The 26,977-nt window shown below is 41.0% G+C and overlaps 1 protein-coding gene across 1 annotated transcript in view; it reads right to left on the bottom strand.

The window, feature by feature from the left end:
* The window catches only part of ece2a (endothelin converting enzyme 2a), a 98,588-nt gene that overhangs the window by 45,240 nt on the left and 26,371 nt on the right, over window positions 1–26,977 (bottom strand). Inside the window, exon 3 of the mRNA XM_014412274.4 lies at window positions 8,343–8,626. Within this exon, the coding sequence (XP_014267760.2) occupies window positions 8,343–8,626 (284 nt within the window). The remainder of the gene's footprint in view (window positions 1–8,342; window positions 8,627–26,977) is intronic.

The raw sequence follows: 26,977 nt of genomic DNA, 5'->3' as shown, positions 1-26,977 counted from the left end.
ATACCAGGCAGACTGAGCATGCAACACATGCACAGTATACATCGAAACATGTAGAATCGTTAGAATCGTTGTCCAAAATATATCCATTTGAAACATTTAGCATTCGTTTTTATTGTGCAAATGTTGTAATTTTTTTTAAAATGAAAGTATAAAGTACTCACTATGAAGGTGTATTAGGGCAGCATTAAGAATAAAATATATTATTGTTCATTTTGAGAATAAAGTCAAAATTTCAAAGTTTGTGGCGGAACAGCAACGTCCATGTTGGCCACTTTAAAGATGGCGAGTGAACATGGCGCCTTCCACAAACCGGTGCCTGCTCCTGCATATTCTTACGTTTATGAAAATACATCACTTTTTACACATTAATCAATGTATACTTATGAGGACAACCTTCTTTTTCCATTAAATTACCTAAAAAATTACTTATGATACCATTAACCCTTTAAGACCTACCATAGAACCAAGTCCGCCAGAGCTTATATTATATTTTTACATGCTGTAGTGCCATTTTTGGCAGCATTTCAAGTTGATATACATCAATACAACCAGTATAGCCCAAATTTTAATGTCTGCATTAAATGCATAGTAATTACATAAATTGCAAAAAAGTGCAATAAACTACAAAAAATTAGAAATTTTTTTTGTTTTTTTAACATATATTTCTAGTTAGAGAAATTTAAGAGGCTTATCCCTCAAACTGTAAATACAAAAAAGTTGCACAAAATAATTTCCCACCAAAGGAAATTTATTTTAAGTGTCTTCATAGTTTTATTTTTGAAATACACCAATTTTTATATACTGCAGGAAAAACAAAAATAAATATTATAATGCAAATTTGCAAAAAAAACAGCAGCATATACATCAAAATAAACTATTTCCAGCAGTGCAATTTGAGTCCTAAGCATCCCAGAAACGACACAGAAAGTCATAAAGTCAAACATAACTTTTAAAAACTCCAGTATAGGCTCATAAGGCCCTGATGGTAAAATGACGTCACTTCTGGTTTGGGCAGGACATGGCGGACATGCGATAGTTCGCGCTGATGGACGTAGGAAGTGTTACTAACAGCTGATCGGATCGGCAAAGCATGTTTCTGGAATATTATGTTTTTGTTGCTGCAAGTGCTTTTGCAGGAAACTGTGACTTAGGACAAGCTGATGGCATAAGATAAGTACAACTCCTCCGGTTTCATATGCAAAAACAATTATTGCGCTAGCTTATGTGGTTGCAGTGCTACCGGGATTTAAAAATAGTTATGCAAAACGGAGCGTGCCCGCTCCAACCGGCTATAAAGGGTTAAGTGTAAATGATTCATTTTGAACATATATAATTAGACATCAAATGCAAACCTATCCATACTTAAGATGACTGGTTAAACCTGTAAACTGAAATCAACCACAAGCTAAAACACTTTGGTTAAATCTCTTGCACTATTGTGTGCAATTCTGTGCAGAATTAACAAACTCATGAATTACCAAATTTTCAGCTGCACTTGAGTAAACTTCTGGACATTGCATAATCTCCGCTTCAGTGCCTTGAGCAAACAAACTGCATTTAAGACAGCTACAAAACAGATGTCTTAAAGTAAACTTGCCTCACTGATTGAAACCAAGGACTAGTCTTTACCTCTTTAAACAGGACTAAAGGTTAGCAATTAAAAGTGTTAGTCTGAGATGATATCTAATGAAAGAGTCTCCATAGCAACAGCTAGAGTGATTCACAGAGCGTGTCAGCTTGTGAAATAAATTTCACACTTCAGTGAACTGCAGCTTCTACTGTGTTTGTGTGTCACCATGATGGCAATAAAAATAAAACTCTATTGTTATTACGTGTATTGTGTCATGGCTTTATATACAGTACGTGTGTCCTACATCGGATAACTGTGTGGGAAAGTGTTGCTGACTGGGATTTCTGGTGGAACTGATTTCACAGATTTCTCCAAGGCTTAAGGCTTCTTATGCATCGTTATTTTCAATTTCACATAAAATAATTAATATTGCATGAAAAGGGCAGGTTTCAGCTTTGATTTGAGAAATTGTTTATTAATATACTAATATGCATTTTAAACTCATTTCTTTTGACATGCAGTGTTTCTTCTGTCACCTTTGACTATTCAGCTGCACAGAGAAAGAGTGATTCTCATGTCAACTAAATATTTTTGCATGTCATTTGCAGTAATGTAGTGTTTGTGCTGTTTTTTGTTACGGCCTTTGGATAATGGGCAGTTATTTTTGATAGGTTCTTTTTTTAACATCCAAACTAAACCTTGGCTTTTAATGTTCCCTTTACCTGAGGTATCTCAAACAGTGTTAAACTCCAAGATTATCTTTAATTGTGATCAGCTGACAATCCCAAATGGGCAGCATGGTGATACAGTGGTGAGCAATACAGTTCTTAGCTTGGACCTTTTCGTTGGGGTTTCCTCCCATAGTCCACAGACAAGTGTGTGAGATTAACTTGACATTAGGTACTTATGTGACCATGAAAGGTTGACGGAGTCTCCACCTTAGCCTCATGACACACGGGCAGCCTGTCAGCTAAGATAAACTGCCTATAACCCGTTACTCTGGCTGGATGAGTCGTTAGGAACATTAATGGATGGATGGCCAATTTCTAACGTGAAGAGTTGATCTCTGATTTTGGTAAAAGAGTCAAATTCTACATGTACCAGTAGAAGAGTTATATATTTTAATGTTAAAATGTAACTGGACATTCAATTACAGAATATTAATGTATTTAATCTCTCTGCAAGGCTTTCAGGTATTTTTTGACCTTCAGGGATTCTTTTTGTTGCATAAAGCTTTTTGAAACCATTTTAATGTAACCTCCACTAATCTTCTAACAGGATATGCACTGACTTAAAAACACAAAAACAAAACATAAAAACTATTTGGGACAAATTTTCCATGAAAATCCAAAGGATGTGATCTTCATGCTCACCAACATGCACTTGCAGCTAAACCTCTTCTTTGTTTTCCTTTAACGCCAACAACAATGGGCCCACTATACTCACACTGCACTTCAAAACTGACATCAAATCCCCTGGTGCAAGCTACAGTACGCTTTCATGTTTTTGGCTTATAACGTCACACAGGGTGCTGTTGCTGCCCCCACAGCCAAGTCAATTACATGAGCGTACGATCATGTCAGTTTTTACTGCCATTTTAATGATAACTGCAGAGAAGTTCAGAGATTCAGAGATCATATAGACTGAAAAGACGAGGCTTTCTGGAAAGAACTTCGAAAGAAATATATGATAGTTTTGCTTCTGGTGATGTGGAAGTTTTATCTAAGTGGCGACATCTTTTATTTACGAGAATAGCGAGTACTCATCCCTGGTATGAACAGTACAGAGCTGTTGAGATGCCACTGTTTGCATGAAACAACCAATACAGCGAGTGTAATGGACCTCTAAGCAGAACTAAATAGCACTGCTTAGAAATTGAGTGCATTAATTACTAAAAATATGAAGTCATGCACATGCTTTAAACAGGACTTTCTCAGTGTCAACGCTGAGTAAGAAGCAGAATTGGCTAACCAGCTATTTACTACGATGAGTAGCTAAAAATTTATCTAAGCTGGCCAGTGAGCTAACAGCGCCAAACTTACTCCTCTCACCCCTGACTGGTCACGGCAGATGGCCACTCCTCCCTGAGCCTCCTTCTCACTGAGTTTTCTTCCTGTTAAAAAGGAGTTTTTCCTTCCTACTGTCGCCAAAGCTCTTGCCCGAAGGAGGTCCCATTTTTATTTGTATTACTGTAGGGTCTTTAAATTACAATATAAAGCACAATGAGGCAACTTTTGCTGTGATTTCGTAGATAAAATGTAAATAAAACTGAATTTAATAACTCCGTGTCGCACAGTCTTGTGTCTGGCTTATCAATGTTTGGCCAGGGCTAGGTCTCACGCAAAGTGCAAGCACACACACGACGAGGCTGATGGCTGTCCATGACCAGTTTTCTGGATGTTACACAGAAACTATTGAAATAATTAACAAAATATGCACTTTGCCTCAACTTTTGTACACTCAGCCTTGTGTTTATACGATCTGTTCTCATACTGATGAGAAATAACAGTCCGCTGGTGTAAAGTGACATGATTCACCAATTTTCTCTGGTATATTTCTTTATTTTTTAACTCAACACGATTAATCTTTGGGAATCTCTTTCAAAGCAGGCTTTAGATTAAAGTGTTCTGCACTGTTCTTCCTCCCCTCCCCTCAGCTTCTCCCTCTCCTTTGCTACCTTCTTCTCATCCGTCTCACACTGGCGCACTGCTCATTAGCTTTCTGTCAGTCTTGGTTTCTGTCTCCCACTCCTTCTCTTTTTCTCCCTCTCTCAATTCCTTTCTCCTCTGCTGTCATCCACTCCCCCCACCCTCCCCACCACCAATTCTTCTTTTCTTCTGTGATTTCAACAAAAGTTTCTTCAGGGATCTCCTTCATTTTCATCACTCTCTCCTATGCTCACCATTTTCTCACCTTCCCTCTTTTCTTTCTCACCTTTCTTTCTCGCTCGCGTCTCCCTCCGTCTGTCCCCTTTTTCCGCTTTGTGAAAATGCTTTCTGTAAGAATTGAAAGTAGGCTCTGAAGCCGCCACCCACATTCCTGCTAAACACACGCTCACACATAAACAAGAATCGTGACTGTCTGTGCCCATAAAAGCCAGAGTGAGACGGCAAACGTACACTAGTGCTGAAGACAAAAACACTGCTGTGTACTTGTGATCACAGAGAAGTTCATAAAGATACATGTAAACCAACATGAAGCAGAGGGATAGCCACGAGCATGAGGCAGCTGAGAAAAATTAAAGGAGAAAGGGTGCTTGGGAACTTGAGCTTCTTATTGAAATGGCTTTTAAACAGGCGTCTTCATGAGTTCAGCTTCACTCCTCTAGAAGGGAATTCAAATCCTCCCATCTGTCCACCAATCACACTCACTGATCCTTCTTTAATACTTCCTTCTGTTAGAGGAAAACACCCAAGTCACCGTCCCTACAAACTGGGCCCACAGACAGCACTGTCTATATCCTTGTTTACTTCACAAGTCAGGGTTGTCCTCGGTTAAGCTTTAAGCATTAAAAATTGGGATAACTTGAAAAAACTGACATTTAAATACTTCTAATCTAATAACATTTCTTCTTGGTGTATCATTTAAAGCACTTCACTCACTTGTTGCTGTAACTATTAGGATGGATGATTAGGAGAAAAACTTCAAGTTCAAATGAATTCATTTAAGCACATATTGTAACTCGGGCTGCAAGTAATCACATAACACAACATGGCAAAGCTCTCGAATGTTTGGCTACTTTTGGAGTTGTTGAATTGTTTTACAGTAGAGCATCACTGATGCAAACGGCACTGTACGACAAAGCTGAGATGAAACTGACATCATAGCCGCTTTTACAAGCCGCCATTACTGGATGCTGTGCACCTCTCGAGTTTTGTAAACCCGGTGTGCCGCGCCGTTGGAACAGAGTGGAAGACACGATTGTTCAACTGTGTTGGTTTCTACAGCTATTTTAATGATATGTCAGGGGAAAAAGCAATTTCTTTGCTTCTGGTTTTGACGCTTTCACCTTTTGTACCAGTGCAATGTGGAGGCATTGTCTGAGCAGCTGCAGCTATCGTTCAGGAGGTATAACAGCGAGCATGAAGGGTTGTGGCTGTGTGATGAGGTCACCTGCGTCCATGTTGTCTCACTTGGTTTTTTAATATTCACACCTACAGACAGTAATATAGTTCATTCTGAGTCACTCTTGAGTTTACATTTAATCTTAGATATTTGATTTATGTCCAGTAAAATAATCATAGTTTACAAAACGTAAATCTACATGACTTTAATGTCGGTCAAAATAGTTATCGTTTCTTGTTGCTTAATTCAAATCAGCAGCCTACGTATGACCCTGATATTAACTGCAAATATTAATGGTAATAGTCACCGGAAAAGCTTCATACTACTTTCATTTATAAATTGTTGATTTGTGTGTAATTTTAAGGTTTTGCACAAGAAAATGCAAATGTTTCAAAGCTGCATTAACATCACTTTTACTTAGTGCTCTCAAGCTGCTTCCATTAAAATGAGTCACACTCTGTGACCTTTTCCACTGTAACATTTACTGTAATTATAGGCTGTGTGTTAGACGTAAGACTCTATACACCTGTCATTTTAACATTAATAATGAATTATACCTTACTTAGCCGTTCTTCAAATGCTCAGTAAGTACATCATGAGTAATTCTTCCCCATTCAGAAATCACAAGTTTCCTACTTCAGTTAATAGTGGAGCTCTCTTGTCTTAATATGCGAAGGTCAAGCACAGCAAATGACCAAAACATTGTCATTGTCACATTGACACAGTGGCAGTTAGTGCTTAGGCGAGCAGCTGAAGGGCACTCAGCTTCTTGCCACTACGCTGATGGGCTGTGGAGTGGAAATGTAAAGTGCCACTAATTTCACTGTCAGAAAGTCATTTACAAATAAACCGTACTGCTGCTCGCCGTAAAACAGCTCTCAAACCATCATAGGTGTGTAGCGACACTAGTGGCCTGCAAAACAGGCAAAGGACAGCTCTGTAAAAACGGACAAATATACAGTTTAGACGTATTTACATTTGATTTTTTAACTTTGCCATGCATCAGCTACAAATGTCAACATTAATACTACTAATGATAATATTTTGACCTTAATTAACTTACAGAAAACATACATTGTTTCAAATTGATGATTTTTCTGAAACCATGATATTTCGAATGAATGAATGAATGAATGAATGAATGAATGAATGAATGCTGCTTCCTTGTCACAATTGATTACCACTGTGGGTAGCTCCATGTGTCTGATTTGGCAGTTTTAAACCAGGATGCCCTTCCTGACTTAACCTCAAAAGGGATTTGCGTCTCTGGTTTGAATTGCACCCATCAATAACCCATCAGCAGTAAAAGGCTGATGGGTTATTGTTTACAACTGTAAATAAATCTGTAAATTATCTGAAAAATCTGAGTATGTTGATGGTTTTCATTTACAGATCCTTGTTTTGTTCCTGTTATCATGTTTTCTAAAGTTTGAAAAAAACCTGCTGTAACTGAAAGCAAATTACCACGTGATGGTTGGACTGTACCATAAACTAGTGCTGCAGTGGTGAGTGGTAGTGAGTTCTCAGTAGGGCTGCCACAAACGATTATTTTGATAGTCGACTAGTCACCGATTATTTTTGCGATTAGTCGACTAATCAGATCATGCATCCATTGGACGCAAAACTACAGCTTATTGCACCAGCAGCATCTGCTCTTATATAACTATCATTAGCTTACAGCTTTAAGTGTTTAAGGTCTGTGCTAACTAAAAATAAAGACAAGATGATAGTTTATTAAATTTTAATGAAATTTGCAGATTGTTTCGGTGAAGTTTAATAAACTCCTTGCTATCTAAAATATAACAGGACACTGGAGTATATTCTGGAGCATCTCACACTTCTGATAATCAGCTGTCTGCTTGACGTTTATTCAGCTGTGTAAAAACTATAACTTTAATCTCAGACAAACTGATTTACTCAGGAACAAATAAAATACTAAAAAAAAAGCCAAACAATAACATTTTAAGTTATCTAAGTGACTCATATATATTTAACCTGAGTAGCGAAAGACGGCGGTGGGTTTGAAAACGATTTGCGGGGAGTCCGGTGTTCTCACGGCGCTAGTGACCTAGCCCCCGGCTCGCTAACGAGCTAGTGGGTAACAGACGTCTCCGAAAACGTCGGAGCGCTTTTGAAAATATGTGGTGTCCTGATAAACTGAGCCGATATTTGAGGTTTACACAGCTACATTCTCGCCTGAAAATATGTTAAACGTTTATTTTGTGACCCAGAAAGAATAATAAGAGTAACATTAAAACTAACTAGCTGCCGCCATTGTTGGAAACTGCGCTGGGACGCTATGAATTCTGGGACACAGCTGCTTCTTCTTCTTCTTCGGGGTTTAACGGTAGCTGACATCCTTGTACATGCAATGCTGCCATCTTCTGTTTCAGTCCGTTATTACACTCTTAAATCCTGCCACTTATTCCTGCGTCTTTTGTGATCTTACAAAGCTTCAAACGACGCGTCGACTATTAAATCAGTCGTCGACGATTTTGATAGTCGACGTAATCGTGACTAGTCGACAAATCGTGGCAGCCCTAGTTCTCAGTAGGCACCAGGTGGGAAAACAAATGTGCTTTCACAAAAACTCTCAGGTTCCCACAAACAGAAAGCAGAAACATTTTTGGTGAGTAATCCGACGTAACAAGAGAACCTCAACCCACAAAATATCGAACCTCTGGAAGGAAAAGTTTTTCAAAAATACCTCTGTGAGTGCTTGGTGAATGGAACAAGCAGTTTGAGATGAAACCTCCCAAGGCGTTTTCTCATTCACCATGATGGCATCCAGGGTGGCCTTCTCTAGTATGACATCAAAGGAGGAATCCGGGAAGGAGAGCTGACGCACGTCCATCTGATGCCATGTCATACCTGGGCAGTGACTGTACCTGGCGCTCATTGTCCTGATGCACACAGATGAATAATCTATGTTGGCAATAGTATGATAGCCAGCGCTGTACATGTCACCACTCATACTGCTGTTTCCGCAACCTGTGGAAGAGCAATAAAACAAAGTGAGCCAGTGCCAAGTGAAAAGTGCAAGACACATACAAGAGATGAAAGGTCAGGAGGGGAGAGATGATGGCACGGGGGAGAAGGGAACATAAAAGGATAAGTCTGAATCCGATGTTTCAAAAGACCCATATATAGTTTTCAAGTTGCAGTTATACAATCACATGATCACTATAGCATGATGTAATTACATAAAGCCTTCCAGGGCACCGCACAAGAGCCACACACAAAGTCTCTGTTTCATCAAACTTATTTAGTATGAAACCTCACACTTCAGGGCGGTCATGTAAATGTGCGTTCAGAGGGTGCAGCTTATGCTGAAGTGATGTCAGACTCATGAGATCATCGCCAGCTACAAGGTTTCAACTTTGTCACCAAGCACCACGTGCACGAAACCAGAGCATCCAAAGAAAGAGGACAAAAGAAATGTAAGGGTAACAAGATGAAAATAATCTGCTGAATGTAGATTCTCACCTTTTTGAATCATATGACTCAAATCATGCAGTCGGAGGAGGAGCAGTGGGTGGAGATGATAGGAAAGGAGGGAAAGAAAAGAGTAGGAGGAGGACTTGTGGGGGACATACACCATGTTGATGCACATGTTCTGTTTGCTGTAAAGCTGAAGATGTGTCAAGCATGATCATATTTTCTTGCACTTTTTAAAGCACGCATGAGCATGCATCTGTATTTAAGAGTTATCCGTCTGGGGAGGGAGGAAAGTGTGATAAAGTGCGGGGCTGTGATATCCAGCAGCATGTTGGCATCGACACCTCGGTTGCAAACGTGTGGCTGGCGCTTGTTATCACCTTACTGCTTCTACTAATTACCAGCCTGAAAAAACCCCATGTGTGTCTGAGTGTGTGTGCAAGTGTCTGCAGCCTCACACTAAAAACACATTTGCCATTTATTTCGGTGTGTATGTGTGCAGTACATGTGCAGATGTTGTATATTTGTAGCTGGAATTCATTTTCACACACTGACAGCCACAAACAACATGAAGACAGAAGATGTGAAACCCAAGGCAATAAAGTCAGAATTGAAATAGCAAGAATATTATACTGAATTACATTAAATCCCAGGAATGAAAGAAAATTCCTGCACCAAATAAAGTGCTAAACTCATATAAATCAGCAGTACCCAAACTTTTTCATCTCATGTCCCCCTCAGCGCTGTAAGATGGACTAAAAAATGATCAAATGTTTGGGTTTGGACAACTTTCAGCTTACTAGGATTCAGTTGTGATTAGTTAAAAGTTTTAACAGAAGACTTGTCCTGCTGCTTAGTAATAAAGTCCACGCTCTTTCAATTTAGGTTTTGAATATCAGGATATAAGTAGGCCCTAAAATTAGGCAAATAAAATTTCAACACTACAAAATCACATGACATATTACATCATGGCATTATTTGTTTAACGCCGAAGCAATGGGTGAAAAAATAACTACATCAGTACTGCTTCCACAGGAATTAAGTGGGTACTTGGTTAATTGTCCATCAGCCTGTGAAAGCACCGGCTGCACTCAGGTAAGTGTTAACACAATGCCAAGGATGAAAGACGTCAGCAATAAACTTGGAGTAGCAACTGTTGCTGCCCATCAATATGGGAAGGGTTATAAAGTGAGAAACACTATTCGCAAGTGGGAAACATTCAAGACAGCTGCGAGTGTTCCCAGGAGAGGACGTCCCACCAAATTCGTCCCAAGGTCAGATCGTGAAATGTTCAGAGAAACTGAGAAAACAAAAGCTACATCTCACTCCGTGGAGCTCTCAGTTAGCATGTTAACGTTTGTAACAACACAATTAGAAAAAGACTGAACAAATATGGCTTGTTTGGAAGGGTCCCGGATAGAAAGCCTCTTCTGTCTAAAAAGAACAAGACAGGTTTACAAAGTTGGGTCTGAACAAAACCACAAGATTTCTGGAACAATGACCTTTGGACCAAAGTGGAGCACAAGCATTTCAGCACAAACGCCTAAAACCAAGTGGTGGAGGGGTGACAATTTGCAGCCACTGCACCTTGAAATCATTGAGTTGTTGCCCATAAAGACCTCTGTATACCAAAGTATTCTAGAGTCTAATGTGACGCTGTCTGTCTGACAGCTGGGACAGCTCAGTCAAAACTGGGTCATGCAACAGGAGCAAATCTACAACAGAATGGCAAAAAAAGAAAATAATCAGTGTTGTCAATATAATGGCCCAGTGAAAGTCCAGAAGCTTGTTCTTGCAAGGCTTGTTCTGTTTTAGTCAGTTTTCTCAGTACTAATAATAAATTCATTCTACCAGTTGAGCTATTCTTGCTGCCTGACTATTGCCTTAGTAGCCCTGAAGTACTTGCACCCCTGATTGGAAACTACTGCCAAAGACCTGACCTGTGATCAGTGTGCATTCACAGGGAAAGACGTGAGAGTGTGTGTTCCAGATATCAGAGAGCTGGAACCATGTAGTCCCTGATGGCTCTCCCCGAGAAGTTGGCTTCAGGACGAGGGAGGAAAATATGTCAACACCGCTGGTCAGAGTCAAATAGTTGAACACTTTCTTTATGGATGACTGGAATAAGAGAGGAGGTGCCAGAGTTGAATTACGCAGCCTCAACAGGTTATTTTAGATAAGTTTAATCTCCCTTTGCCTCTGCCAAGAGCAACAGGCAACAACTTTGGAAAACAGACTACATGAAGAAAAGCAACCTGATAAAAAAACATAGCCGGAGAAGGCACAAACAAAAGTGGCTTCAACATTTGGGAAACATTACGGCTAATTTCACAATAACTATGCAGTAAAAACAAAGCCTCGCTTCATGCCCGCATTTGGTGTTTTACTGAGTAGATCAAATCACTTCTGCTCACCCTCTCAAATCCTCAAGCAAGCCAGACATTGTTTCCAAAGGGGTCTCCCCAAAGGCAAAGCCGTGTGTGCATGTTTTCTTTTTCCATGCACTTGGCTCCAAAGATGGGGTGTCACATGACGGCTCATTCCTACGGGTTGTCACGACATTTATAGTTACCAGGCTGTCATCAAAGACACTACTTTCTTTTTGGGTCCGTGACATCAGCCGGTACCCCCTGCAACCTCCGACCTTTACACAAACACACAGACTCTTCGATCTGCCTGCAGACACACAGCCAAAGAAGAGAAATCTGACTGGATTACTGCCACTTTATTATATTCCGTGTGTAGGGAGGCTGTAAATAAACCATTTAAAGTTACGGGCTTGAACTAGAGTTCAGGCTGTTGGTTCTCATATTAATAAATGCAAATATTAAAAGAACACATTGCAGAACTTTATTTCACAAAACATCTCAAATCCTTCTTACTGCAGAATCATTCATTAAAAAAAAAAGTATGATGGCTCTCTTGATGTGGGTGGCAAGCCTGAAAATGTTAAGAAATAGTAGATTAGGATGTTGGTGCGGTTAGCGAGTGCATGTACTATGTGTGTTTATGTGACAAAGGTTCATTTAGGACATCAGGCCAGTTTAGGTCAGTCTGCAGCCTGAAGTCTGTTTTTCCTCTGGCTGGAAGCGAGGCAGCTAAAACCTCCTGATAGCCAGAGAGTACATCCTAACTGGATTATTCAGAGTGGCGGGCTGGGAGACTAAAGTTAGAGGTGTCATTTCACCTCCTCCTGTGTGTGCATGTGTGTGATGGAAAATCTGAGTCCTCCCGCACTTAAAATGTTTCATGCCATTCCATCCAAAATACAAAAACAAACAGTGGCGTACAACAGTCATCTGTTTGCAACATATATAAACAGTTTGTTGCTTCAAGTGCATCCACTGTTTGCTTTTCTGCATCCATTTATAAACTGTAATCCAACACAAACAAGTTTGTGTGTGTGTGTTTTTTTTTAAATAAGACAGGAAGTAAACGAGCTGCCAGCACTGAGAGAAATGTTGCCCAAACATGGAGGTGGTTCCTTCTATCAGACAACAATGGTATCAGGTCACCTGTTTGACTTCACAAAGCCTTTGATATTCAATAAACAACATAACACGCGACTTGGACAGCTGTGGAGATACACCACAGGAAAGGAAACCTCAGAGGTAATCCACTGGAATAACACTGAATTCCTCTGCTTGTACACAGTTGGCTTTCCAAAAATGAAAAAAGTGCCAGGAATAACATTTCTGAACCAGACTACAAGCATGATTAACACCTGGCAACAGTTCTGTTATTTTCCACAGGTTTCTACACAGGTGTGCACCTCATTTATCGCAAACCTGCACATAATGCTGTTACAGCAGAACGTGCACTGGTAAATCTAAACCTTGTTGATTACAAAAAGTCTCAAAAGAATTTTTTCCCAATGCAAATGCTGCAACAACATGGATTCAGACTCAAATTTAGAGCCTGTTTTAAAACAAAAATATATGGCTCTTTTATAATATATATATGTAATGTATATGTAACTTGTTTACAGGCAGTTGGGTATTTGACCTTTGAGCTTTAAGATTACTGCCATCCACAAAAACAGCATCTCTCCAGAGTCCATCTATGGTAAGGAGGGGTGGTGGGTGGGGAACCCCTGCAAGCGAGCCAGTGGTGTGAAATATCAAAGCTGCTATCTCTGAGGTGAGCCGAGCACAGCAGTGGAAACTCCATGATGTCAGAGGCATGCATACTATTCATTCATATCCCAGATTGGTTTGGACACATTAAGGCGACCGTGGCCAGTGCTGATAGAAGGTGATGTTCGCATGCGCTCGAGCAACAACACCGAGCTCCGCCGCCCCCGCACGCCCAGGCTGTGGGCTAGCCTGAGGTAAACTGAAACCACGGTGACACTTCACAAAGCTCAGCTGCAACTCAAAAGCAACATGTTATACGTTAGCCTAGTTTAATGAAACTCGAGAAATGGAAGCAGAGAAGAACTTTCCCTTAGGTAGTCAACTGTAAATTTAACAATTGTGCGCATAATTGGTGATTAACTTTCACTGAGCGGTCGCATCGGGTCACGAGAAGCCGGCACGTGTGTGTGGGTTTCTGTGTGCACTGAAACACTAATGAACTTGGACAGTCACATGGGACCTTGTTTTAACCAATTATCTCTTGTTATCTTCCCTATAGCCCAAGTTAGCACCTACTCTTATCTCTTCACTGATGCATGACTGCTTAGGCCAATATGATGAAGCATTTTTACACAAACTCAAACACAAATATGTGGAGAGATTAATCTTTTATTTCTGTAGCTTTTATAGAGTTTTTAGGTAGCTGCAGATGACACAAGACCAAAGATTTTTTAGTGCCCTTAAGACAGCTTCAACAGCTTTCTAAAATATAATGTCTACAAGTCCTTCAAAAAGTTAAAAGTATATATTCTAAGAGTAGTAGTATTAAAGATAAAAGTGTGAAGTGCATAAAGTTTTATAGAGGCTGGTCTGTCCTGTGTACTGTAGTGTGCTTGGTGCAAAGATCCAGTGTGGGGGCTCCCTTAAATCTACAGTTCCTGACAGAGGAGTGCAAAGAGAGGTGGTGCCCAGAAAGACTTGGGTTGTATTTCAGTTATCTTCTGTGCTAACCACAACCCTGGGAGTGACTGGTATTATTTGTGGGTAAGTAGTGAGATCTGTGGTCAAATCTCTGCATCCTCTCGAGTGAAAAACACCTCTTTCCTCAAATCTCCAATAGATCAGGGATTTCCCTGCCACCTGACAGATTTATACAGCACCTAAATGTTTTTGTGAAACTACCCTAAAGGCTCTCTATTAGGGTTGGGCAATTAGACGAATATATCGACTATCGCCGAAAGGCTAAGCCCATGGGCGATCGTTTTTGCAAGGGCGATTTATTTATTTATTTGCTCATGAGTAAGATTGCTAATAACGATGGTGCTAATAGAAACACTCAACAGAAAATAATAATAATAATAGCGCTGTTTTAACAGCACCCTCTTTCATCTGCGAGCAAAGGCACCCTCCTCAGAGTGCGCCCAAATGCTTGTTGATGGAGCTGCAGAAGCTGGTGATAGCCTAGCATACTCAGCCAGATGGTGGACACGTACGTGCTCATGCAAGTTAGTCGTGTTTGAGTACTTTGCTCGCACTATACGTCTACACAAGTAGTTCGTTCATGTTTGGACTTCTTCTGTGTTGTAAACGTGCAAATCAGTCTGTGCATGATTACATTGCTCTGCCCATCAAAAAGTCTGCGCATGCACGCACATATCGTCCATTGTTGATTATTGGCTGTACAAATAATACTGAATTGAACTGAACTGAATGAATATATCTATTTTTACAGAAGAAATGAAACACATAAAAACACAGTTATGGTCTCTTTAGCCAATTTCTTCTTTCATAATATCTGTCCAGGACTACAGTTATTATACGCACCTTCCTTACCAATCTAGCTAGCTTATAACTTGGTACTCTACCTTCTTATTTAGATACGATCACTTCAGGCTTTAAAACACCAAGATGGTACCAGTCCAAATGTCAAAATCAAGGCACAAAAATGTAGCCCACAAAATAGGTGATGTCATGATGGATGTGGCTGTAAAGTCGTCCATCTACTAACCATGAAGGTTGGTGGCTTGATTCCATGGGCAAGATGCTGAAACACAAATTTCTCCAGCTCTGTCGATCAGTTTGAGTTTGAGTGTGTGTGATAGTTGGAAAGCGCTTAAAGGCATAGAATAAAGTGCTGTATGTGTGAATGGGTGAATGTGCCCTGCAGTTAAAATGTGCTTTGTGTGCTCAGTTAGAGCACAAAAGCGGCCTCACTGAGCACCGGTCCATTTATATTTTACTGACAGGTAAGAGGACAGTTGCCAACAGCATCAGATTGTTAAAGCTTGTTCAGCTGCAATTCGAGACAGTATGAGACTGGAGAAGATTAACAGCGGAAACAGGTGAAATAAAGGTGGACAGAATTTCAGCCAACAATAGATGAGGACACTGGGGACATGTGGAGTAATAAAATTAAAGGATAGGCAGCGATAAAAGAGACGTCTGAAAAACAGGTCACAATAAAAAGGAAAACATGAAAGAGCAACAGAACAGAAACGTGGCAGGAAAAAGGGAAGAAGAGGGGGTTGAGAAAATGGATAAAGCAAGATGTTAAAGAAAGTGTGAGATGAAGGCGGGAGGATGAGCAAAGGAGAGAAAACAACAACTGGGTGAACTAACCAGGCTCGTCTCAGTATGTCAAACTAAGTACAAACCCAGTGTTCTTACGATCACACAGCCAAATAAGTCATCAGGTGGAAATCTGAAAACAGTTGTGTGGTTCAGCGTGTGTGTGTTGCATTTGGCATCTCTGACACCATCTCTGCAGCAACCCCAGATTTAGATATTCTTCACTGAAATTACTTTTTTTCCAAGCAGTTTCAGATGCTTCAGAAAAGTTGCATCAGCAGCCAGATAAAATTCTCTCAAAAGCTCGGCTCTTCCGGCAAGTTCTCCTCACGAGTGTCTTCTTCGCTCCACTCACAAAAGCAACTTCAGTTATGTAACCGGGCATACAAGATAATTAGCGACTGAATAATTAAGTGTGTGCCCGTGATAGTGTGACTGTTTGATGGAGTGTGAGTGCGTGTGTGTGCATGGCTGCATGTGTCTATGTGCCTGTGTGTATGAGTGATGGAGGACTTTTGGAAGGACTCCACTGTATGAATCTGCCTCTCTGTTGTGGCATGTCGCCTAAAGCTTCTATCTGATCCAAAACCACCAACAGGCACCAGAAAGGGGAGCTTAGTAAATGGCAACAAGAGGAGGGAGAGCCATCTTTTCTCGCTTCATTTCGCCAGAACTAACAGTTATCGATAGCCGCCCACCTCCATCTTTATATTACTATTTATGCCTTATTGCCAGAATTCATACAATACCAAGAGTCAAGCATTTTCAACAAGCACTTTTAAATTATTATTTTTTTAAACTGGAGGTGCGAGTGCTTTACACTCCAAACCCTGCGCAAGAAAAACACTCATTGGTGGAAGCTGCAGCTCTACTGGCTACATTTAAAAATCCTCTCCGTGCTTAACGGGGTCACATAAGAGCCAAAAAACCAACTGTGCTGGTGAAAGTTTGGAGATCAAGAACAATGGAGAGAGCACTAACAGTAAAGGGTGGGCAGCTGTCAGACAAAGTGGGCGAGAAGACGGCACTAGGGGAGACTAAAAGTGGGAGTAAAAGAGTGAGACAGAGAGACGATGTGAGCCCAAATCATGCAATGTGATCTCCCCTCGCTGTGTAACTCAAGAGCCAGCGGGGGGGTGGGGGGGGGGCAAACACACAGGATGAGTCAGGTGTATCACTGCAGATCAGCTGACAACAATGACAACAACTACAGCCGATCCTTCCTCAACATAATAAACGATGGCACAATTAAGCGAGTAGATCAATAACTACGATGACAATTTACTATTCATGCGGCGGGTCTATTGTGTCCACTTCTCTCTGACTACCAGTTTTCATCCCACTGAAGTGGCTGCAAAATAAAGTAATGAAAAAAGAAACTTTCATAAGATCCATCAACAGCCCACATACTGCAGCATATCACAGCACGCTCTTCATCACTTCATGGCATCCTCTGTCACAAACACAGCTGCGTGACAAATTCAGATCTCTGGATGTCCTCTGAAGGGAAAGGACGTGTCTCATCACATCTCCAATAGATCCGGGTCTTTCCTACCATGGATGGCATCGATGCAGCACCCAATATTTTTTGCGGACCCACGCTGTGGGTTTTCTATTGCTCTGGGGAGAAAAGACACTGCAGTGATTTTGATATGAGTGGTAGAAAAGTAACCTTAATGTGGCCACATTTCCTGTCTGTTTAAGTCTTTCAGGGTTATTGCCACCTTAAGCACTGAGTTAGCCTGGTTCAAGAGAACTGTTTTGCTGCCATGGGGAATCATAGCAACTCCCAATGTCTTTGCAACAGAATTGAAGCAGGTATAAAACAAAACAGAAACAAATTATGAAATAAAACACTCAAAACAACAGCACTGAAAAGTCTGTCGGAGGAAATATGAGAGGAACAAGAAGGAGAGAGAAATAAGATTTCCGCAGTGACTCAATCAGCTAGATAGTAGCTACAAACAAAGACATTCGAGCCAACAGAACTGTAATAAGGAGCTGCTGTAGCTGTCATGTCAATATGGACAAAAATCTCTGAGGATAAATAATTCAGGCCATTCTGGAGGCAAACCAGGGTCCAATCAGGTACTAGCAATGATAAAGACTGATGTGAGTTTGCATTGCTGTTCTCTGGGTAATCCAGCTTCATCCTACTGTCCAAAGATAATGCACTTGGTGGGATTAGGTTAATTGTGAATATAAAATACTACTAGCCCTGTGACAGGCTGGTAACCTGTCCAGGGTGTACCCCCGCCTCTTGCCTTATGCCAGCTGGGATAGGCTCCAGCCCCCTTGTGACTGTGAATTGGATGAACAGAGGAGAATGGATGGATGAATTGAATTACCTAATTAACAAATATAATTTCATTACCATTTTTGTATATTTTGTATAGATTTTTTCTAAATCATACAACCAAATACTAGACTTTTTTTTTTTTTTTTTTTTTTTTTTTTTTAAACACAGGTGACTATCTGGTTTGTTTTTACTAAGTATTCAAGCAAGACGGTTTTATGTGCACCTAAATTGCAGTTGCACATATATCAATATTTATTTTTCCATCAGGCTACACTAGAGCCTCAGCCTGTGTGTGTCCCCAGCTGTGCTGCTTGAGTGGCAGTGTTTTAATCTGTCAGTCAGTGGCGTTGCAGCAGACTGGAAGGTCGTGATTCAGCAAGAAATTGAGGGTGTGCATGTGTGTGTGTGGGATCAAGTTTGCAGGACTCAATTTTTTCATCCTCTTTAATCTGAGATTAGTCCAGCTCACCTGTACTGTGACCTACAGCACACACTTATAAAATAGGGAAGTACAGCACAGAGAACACAGACACAAGATAAACGTTTCAATGACATTTTGAAAAAAAAAAATCTTATTTAAATGAGGCCAAAACCAGTGAAGTTGGTAAATAGTCTGGCACATGCTGTGAACAGGAAACACAAAGATAACAAATACACACACAGACATGCGCGCAGACATTATGTGTGAGGGGAAAGAAAAGGTAACAGCAGTGTAGGCTTTTTCAATTAGCCACCTACCAAGGCCGCGTCTGTGAGAAAATGAAACGGCAAAAAAGCACAGGTATTCACAGGTTTAAACACACAGGCATGTATGCACACACGCACACCACTGCAAAAACCATTGTCACACAAAACTGCACTTACACATACTCATACTGGCCGAAACTTGACTTGACTGGTTAATTATCTGCCCGGTTGGCACGCAAGTTTGTCAGTTCAAGGTGCCTGCGTCTATATGTAAATGGCTCTCTTGCTTGACCTTGGTGCGATTATGCAGTATGGATCAGGTTTCAGTCCACCGTGGGAGCTTTATGGCTGACCAAGCATATTGATTGCTGCAGGAGGAAATAGCATGTCTCCCTGTAGTGTCACAGTGTCACAGCCTGATCTGAATATGAGATTCAAGTCAAAGGCCCTTCTAGAAATCTCTAAATCATTCGGCTCTAAGTTGATGATTGCACTGATATAGGGTTGACATATCTGCAGAGTTGGGCTTCCAGGGAGCCTCCTAAGCAGCTGAGCTCAAGATGAGGCTTCAGAAAAGTAACGTAGCTAGTAACGTAACTCTTCCAGCTTATGATCCATCACAGGGTGCAATTCACAGGTTATAGTACGTGCAAAGACAAGTGTGACCCGGACCGTCTGCACAATACCGGTGAAGACTTATTAGGTGACCACTGTGTGCAAGTTTAATGAAATTCTGAATAATACTTTCAACTCAGTTTTATTTATACACCAAATAACTACAACAGTTATATAACGGCACTTTATACTGTAAGGTGAAGACCCTACAGTGTAAGAGAAATTCCCAATGATCAGATGATCCCATATGAGGAAGCACTAGGTGTCGATGGGAAAGAAAAACCTCTTAAAAGAATGAAACCTTCAGCAGAACCGGGATCAGGGCGGGGCAGCTACGTGCCTAGACTGGGTGGATTATTAATGCAAAGCTGAAAACAAACCCAAAGAAAACTTCACTGATTACTGAAATTAGAACCGTAATGTGTTACGACAGTGTGTTACACCCAACTGGTCCTAAGTGTATCAGGAACACTGGATGTCTACTTAAAAAGGCAAATTCAAACCAGTATTCTTAGCCTTATTCTCAGCCTTGGTATTACAGTGGTGACGCCGTAAAGAAAAAACATGACACGGCATTAAAAACACTTTTTGGTTCGTAAAGAATGTCTTTGTTTAGCATCAGTTCCATCCTTTCAAATCTCTAGGCTGCATTTAGCATTACCCAGAATGGTTACTGCAGTGTGTTCTGGTATGATAGTGTGGTTCGCAGACACCAATGAGCAGCTGACAGCAATGAAGTTGCTAATGAAGAATGAGTCAGCCTCTGAGACAGGTTGGTGGATGAAGATGGTAATTAATACTGGATGCTTCGTCCCCTCCTCTGGTCTGCTGCTACATGCAATATGCCAATGCGTCATTGCTACTCTCCATCACTCTCTGACAGACACACGCGCACACACACCGATTCATCAAATCTTCCAGCTGCTTGGCTGATACTTCATGAGGAAACTGTTATTTATCATTTTGCGATTCAGATCTGTCCATATTTATTTAACTCAAGCTCTGAATATTAGAAGATGGGTGAAACAAGACAGTGCTACAAGTGGCTACGATAAACATGAATTGGACTGTACAACATGATACACACACAAACGCGTACAAAAACAACACAACACACAGGATAATCTGTTCTCACTGAATCATGACCACTTCCTGTTTGGCAGATACTGAGTGTTCTTCGTCCATGAGAAAAGTAAGAACTTGAAGTGGAGGAGGTGAGAACGAGGACACGATGAGAAGTCCGACTTTGTTTGAAACAATATCAATTTCACTGGTATCTCCCGACTGGAGAGCGCATTACGATACATAGCGCACAGGACAAATGACAGAAAATCTCCCTGAAGAAATATCTGTGACCTTTTACTAAAACTGCTCATGACAGGCCAACGTTGTGATGTCACTAACTTAGCCTTGAGGAAGTACTTATATGGGCATGGGGAACAGGAACTCCAAGAGGAGCTGTGAGTGTCACAGATAGCTGGACGGCTGCTGAACAGCTCTTTCCAGGCTGCAGTGGATCGAGAGATAGTTATGAATGACATTCATTTTAGTGGAAATGAGAGAGTGAGGGATATGAATGGCTAGGGGTATGAATGAGGATAAGAGCGGAGGAATTTAGTGGGTGGGGTAGAGATTGAAAGGGAAGAGATGTAGAAGAGGAGCAGGCTTAGATAGAAAAGTGTGAAAAGGCGTAATTGACAAGTGCAAGGATAAAAAGAGGAGAGAGCAGGGGATGGAAGCGAGAGGGTGGTATGACGTATTCTGGAGTCTTTCTCCAACTCTCTCTTCTCCCCCCTGGTTTTCTCTATTAGGCATCTCTGCTGCAGCGTTGACTCCAACTGCATACTTGATGAGAAAGCCAGCACAGGTCCCAAGTCTCAACACACACATGCTCTGTTTGACAAGGCAGTGCCAGACTAAGCGCTGAATCTGGCACCAGTCTTGAACTGCTACCAATGACACACACACACTCTGTCTGCCACACACAAACACACAGCAGAGAGTAGGTTACAAGAGAGTTTCAATGTTTTCAACACTGATGCTGTGCTGACGGATGGGCTGACGCCAAAACTACAAAAAATAACTGATATGAAATCATGAAGTACAAGAAATACAGTAAAAAAATGTTAAACAGCACATAAATAAATATATCCATCCATCTTCCACTTATCCAATTCATTGTGGGGGCTTAATCCTATCCTGGCTGTCATAGAGTAAAAAGTGTGGTACATGCTGGACAGGTTGCCAACCTGTTGCAGGGCTAACACTGAGAAACAGAGGCCTACGCCTACAGCCAATCAGGAATCACCAATGAAACTAAGACACCAGTAACGCAGGCCTAAAGAGTTGTTGGCAGCCATGTGGAAAACACCAGTCATCTCCAACTGGTTGTGAGTGGTTGCTGGCAGTCTGTAGCGTGAAATTGGTCACAAAGACGATTGCGATTGTGCATTGTGCTTTGGTAGCTAGCAGACTGTCACGGTAATCTATAGTTTGTATGAATTATTTGTCTAGCAGGCGTCCAAAGGGAAAAGAATTTAAAAAGTTATCAGCATTAACATTAAGATACCTAATTTCATTTTATGCTGCAAGTGGTCAGTGTGCTTAGTATATATACTATCTGCTTACAGATAGTGTTTGTGTCAGCGATCTTCTTAGACAGCTCCTGTTGTTGTTATGAGAGAGAACAAATGACAGTTGTAGAAGCTAGCGACTGGCTCACTAATCAAGCAAGGGTAACACAATACAAAACCAATGCATGCAGTATCTCTCTGTTCATCTTCTTATATTTGCCTATCAGGGATAAACTGAGCTGGACGAGATGCAGAGAGATGCACAGCAATTCACGCTCACAGCTACACCTATGGTGAATTTTATGGTGACCCATTAACCTCACAAGCATGTTTGTCACTGGGGGAGGAGGCTGGAGTGGCAGGAAGCCATGCAACAAACAAACACCAGGTGAAATTGTGTCCCATTTCCTCTCCCTAGGGTCAATGTATACTGCCTGGACTGATTTATTACAATCTTGTATTGTTGTGATGGAGATGTTTAGGATGTAGTAATAATATAGCAGCAACATTATTATGGACATGTATACACACTGAATACACCTTGGTATCACTGTCTGTCTGTTGCTTTGCATTTAAAAAGCCCTGAGTGTAATGAATTAAAACAAAAGTTAGATTAGAGTCTGTACATTGCTGGCACTGCACTGCTTTCGGCAGCAAATTACAAATTGTGAGTTTAGTATAAGACAGGAGGAGCAGGAGTCATGTTATGTGAGCGTGATGCAGTGAAACTCGAGCTGACTGCCTCGAAGGCTTTGCCTCGTTTCGAGTTTGTTTGCCACTGTTTGCTCATCATTACATAAATATTTTCACTTCATAATAAATTAGAATGTCTTGCTAATATTAAAAAACAGAGGAGGATTTTTTCATAAAACAGATGAAATTAAAGGTATTCTGAGAGAGAGAGAGAGAGAGGAGCATGTGTCTTAGAGATTAAAAAGATTAAAAAGCTTTACTTTATAATAACCTGTCCTCCTAAAAGCAGAGCATCTAAGCAGCCCCTCCCGTCCTCAATAAGCAGTAATACTAATATTACACAAGATGCACACAAAAAACACAAAATGCCCATGAGAAAACCCATAAAAAAAGAAACAATAATGCTGAATGCAGATTAAAATCGGTATTTGTGGATGAACAGCGGATCAGCCTGGACATAACTTTTTTTTGTCAGGGAGTCAGTGACAATCACATTCAAAGCTTCGTAGGAGTCTGAGCCAGCATGTTGGTATCAGATGGTGATGTCATGCTACTGGAGGTTACCACACTGGAGTCCTCTGACTGAGCTGTCCTTATTTCTAGCCCAGGAGGATGATCTACGGTGAAGCTATCGCCTCTCAGGGGGATATGGGAATATGGATGATCTGATATCCTCGTGTTGGTGTTGTTCCCAGACCATCATGAAAATGTTGTTCCAGGTTCAACATTGCAAGTGACCAATCACATTGTTGTGACGTTATTCTTTTGCGCGCCAAGCCATTCGTGCATTTATGAAATTCCAATGTTGCAAGGACAATATCAATTCTGCTTACTGTTTATTAAAGGGTTACGGTTAGGGTTAGGTTTAGGGTCAGGGTCCGTTGATCGGCAGACAGAGGCGGTTTCACGCAGCTTTAGTACAGTTTTTTGTTTTACGCCGGTTTTTCCCAAAGTCGCAAAAGTATGACGTCACAACATTCTGATTGGTCACTTGCAATGTTGATCCTGGAACAACATTTAGTATGATGATCTGGGAACAACACCAACACGAGGATATCAGATCAACCTGGGAATATGGGATATGGGTAGCTGGGAAATGTAAGCACCTCTGAGTGAGTTAATGAAAAGTTCAGCAAAACTGTGAATGAGTGTGACCTAAAAGAGGTAAAGTAAAGACAACCCCAAACATTATGGATTTATTGATGTCGTCACCAATACAACTCTAAATTCATTTGTGATGTTAATTTGAATACACAACAATGACCATGGGGACAAAGGTGGCAAAAATCATAGATCATTTCATTTTTTCAAGCAACCTAAAAAAAAGTATTTGTAGCTAGCATACTTGCTTTTGCATAGATTTTGCATGGCACTACATTTATGAATCATCACAGAGACAATTCCTGATAAAGAGACTTGGTCTCCTAAACATAATGAAGGAAAATTTGGCTTCCATTCCTCCCTTGTGGAAGTGATCACCGTCACATAGCAAGATAAATTTAGTATCATACTGCAAACCATGACTTAACCATAACTGGGCAGTTGCTGCAAGTGGAAATCAATGAGGCTTCTTCATGCACACTTTGCTAAACAGTTGGTAAAATTGGTCGCAAAGAGTTAATACTCACTAAGCCAGGCGATTGTGAACATTTGTGTACTGTATTTATTCTTATTGTATTCTAATTTTTGCCTCATAACTTTTGCACTGTCCACTTCCTGCTGTGACAAAACAAATTTCCCACGTGTGGGACTAATAAAGGTTATCTTATCTTATCTTATCTTAACATAACATAACATCTTAACACAGAACAAAAGCGCTATATAAATATACAGGCCATTTACATTGAATAAAGTGCAACACAAACTGGAGAAGGAGAAGCTTTTCCATTAAATTAAAAGTTAAGCCTCAAGATTGTAGCCAGTACATCACAAAGGTCAAACTTTTAGTCTGAAGCCAAGTTTGCATCGTGCTTTTCACATTTTCATAACAGAAACTATTTGGCCAGTGTTTGGAGACAAGTTAGGCTCTTCCATGCTAGTTTGCGAGGCATCTCCCAACCGGTCACTTTTTTCCCCACATGACCAACGGCTGACCGGTCTCTAGCCTGTGTGACTGAGGCCTTATTAACTCCACATTGTCACCAATGTAGGGTTTTTATGCATCGAAAATTAACATCAAGTTAACATCAAGTGGTTAGTTGTCATCTGTCTACAAACCCTCAATAAGGAGACATAACAACTAAATTGTCAGCATGCATCAGATAATAATAAGTCTTTCCCCATCATACATCCAGTAGTCTTGTTTGATGTTTTAGAGAGATCATCCATATAGAAACTGAAAGCAGGTTACAATATTTCATCTTGTTGGACAACTGTCCTTGCTCCTTGCTAAATAGTGTAAAGCTATACTCCTACTTCATCTGATTTGAATAGCTTTATGCAAGATGGGGCAGATCTGTAAGCCAACAAGCCTTGTTGGAGTCCTTCTTTTCTCTTATTAAAATATCAGTAATAGACAGCTGACATGTTTGTGTGGTAGTGCCCAATATAGCCAGGTCGCTCTGTCTAAAGCAGCCTCTTGATAAAGGTGTTCTGCTTATTGACGTCTGTTGGTTGGATAGAAGCAAAAAATAGCAGGCATGCATGCTAAACAAGCTAACTATCACCACCTGATGGAAAAGTGGAAGCCAGCACAGCCTAACACTAATTCTAAAGCTTAGAGTTTAAGATTTGGAGAATTCATATTTGGGAAAGTGGCTCCTAAATAATTTCACAATATGTGACAGCAGTGGAGATGGTGTTCCATGCCTAAAGGCTGGTGCAGGAAACTGCTGGGTGCAATTAACCATCCCTTTACTCATGACTAAACTGGAGTGTTTCTTGCTGTCATACAGTTGAAACACTAAATCATCTGGGAACTTTTCTAAATTCTCTTCCCCCTTCAACCTCATTTTCCTCATTCATATCAAATCACTGCTGGGAAATGCTCTGGGAACGAGATTAAAACCTGAAAAAATGGCCCGAGTGGAAAGAGTTGGTGGTTAGAGACTGAGAGGGGTGAGTACTCAGAAAGATGGCGCAATATAATGCTTGGCAAGGGTAAAAGTCTGCTTCCAAAATGTAGTTACATCATTGCAGGTCAGCGAGGCAAAGAGTAATCACGATAGAGATGAGATGAAGAGGGGATGAGAGACAGAGAGAGAGGGAGGAGGAAAGGGGGAGGAGAGGACAGGCAGACCAGATGTCAGCTCCTGAAGATGAAAATGAGCTGGACCGGCAGCAAAGGCTGATTTACAAATACATGCCATGTAAAGCAGGGGTGTGGGGGTGGGGCAGGGTTAATTTGAAAAGCGAAATGAGAAATCTAAACAAAAGCGAATAAAGTCCGTACACCCACAAAGCCCACGGTCAAACAAAAACCGAACACCAGCTGATCACTGGCCAGAAAAAATTAAGACCCAGACTGTGTCGCATCAATTGCTCAGACAAATGACCACATCAGGCTCAGCAGTAGAGAAGCACAGTATCTTCCTCCCCTCCTCCATCCCCTCCACTTTTATACTTCCAGTCCTCTCTCCACCTCTATCTAATATGTATTATGTAACCTGGGCTACAGACTCTTGAGGAGAGGAGGGTGCAGGGGATAAAAAGGAAAAAGACGGTGTGCCAAAGGTAAAGGCAGAGAGACAGATACATGCAGACAGGCATAGACACAGACCAGAACACACAGCATGCACAGGAGAAAGAAAGAAACAGAGGTGTCACGCTCAAGAGCAGTTGCCATGAGTCGTGATGAGATGTTTAAAAGAAATAAAGGAGCTAAGAAGGACAGACTGAAAAGGAGAAAGACAGAGGTAGAGACAAGAGTCAAAAGGCTGTTTAAAGAGTAAGGAATAAGGGAGATTGTGAGACAGAAGACATTTTACTAATAGCTTTAGTGAAAGTAAGGAAAAGATTTAAAGCAAATGACTCCAGACAAGTAGACGGGAGGGAAAAGAGATGCTGCAGTGGATGTGACAATGTTTTAAAAATGTAAATGTGTGTGGTACAAAACTCTCAGATTCTCCCGTCAGGAAATAGTCAAGGGCTGAGCACTAATCAGCTTCACAGGCAGCAACTGTGACAGGAAACACATTTATCCTCCAAGTGTAAAGCATCACAGGCAAATGGGACGTGGGCTCTTTAAGCCAAGAGCTCTGTCCTGTTCCTGGGACTGAGGAAACCTCGGAGTCAGATCTGGACAAACCACCATGAGAGACACACTGAGACAGCCTATGGCATAACACAGCACCGTTGGCCTGGTTGAGGTGGCACAGTTTGAATATGTGTAGTCTGCGTGTGTGTGTTGGATTTAATCTGCATGGGAACATGCGGTCTGGAAAGACTCCCAACA

The sequence above is a fragment of the Maylandia zebra genome, linkage group LG18, assembly GCF_041146795.1.
Source record: "Maylandia zebra isolate NMK-2024a linkage group LG18, Mzebra_GT3a, whole genome shotgun sequence".
Lineage (NCBI taxonomy): Eukaryota > Metazoa > Chordata > Actinopteri > Cichliformes > Cichlidae > Maylandia > Maylandia zebra.
This window is presented reverse-complemented; position numbering and strand designations above follow the sequence as displayed.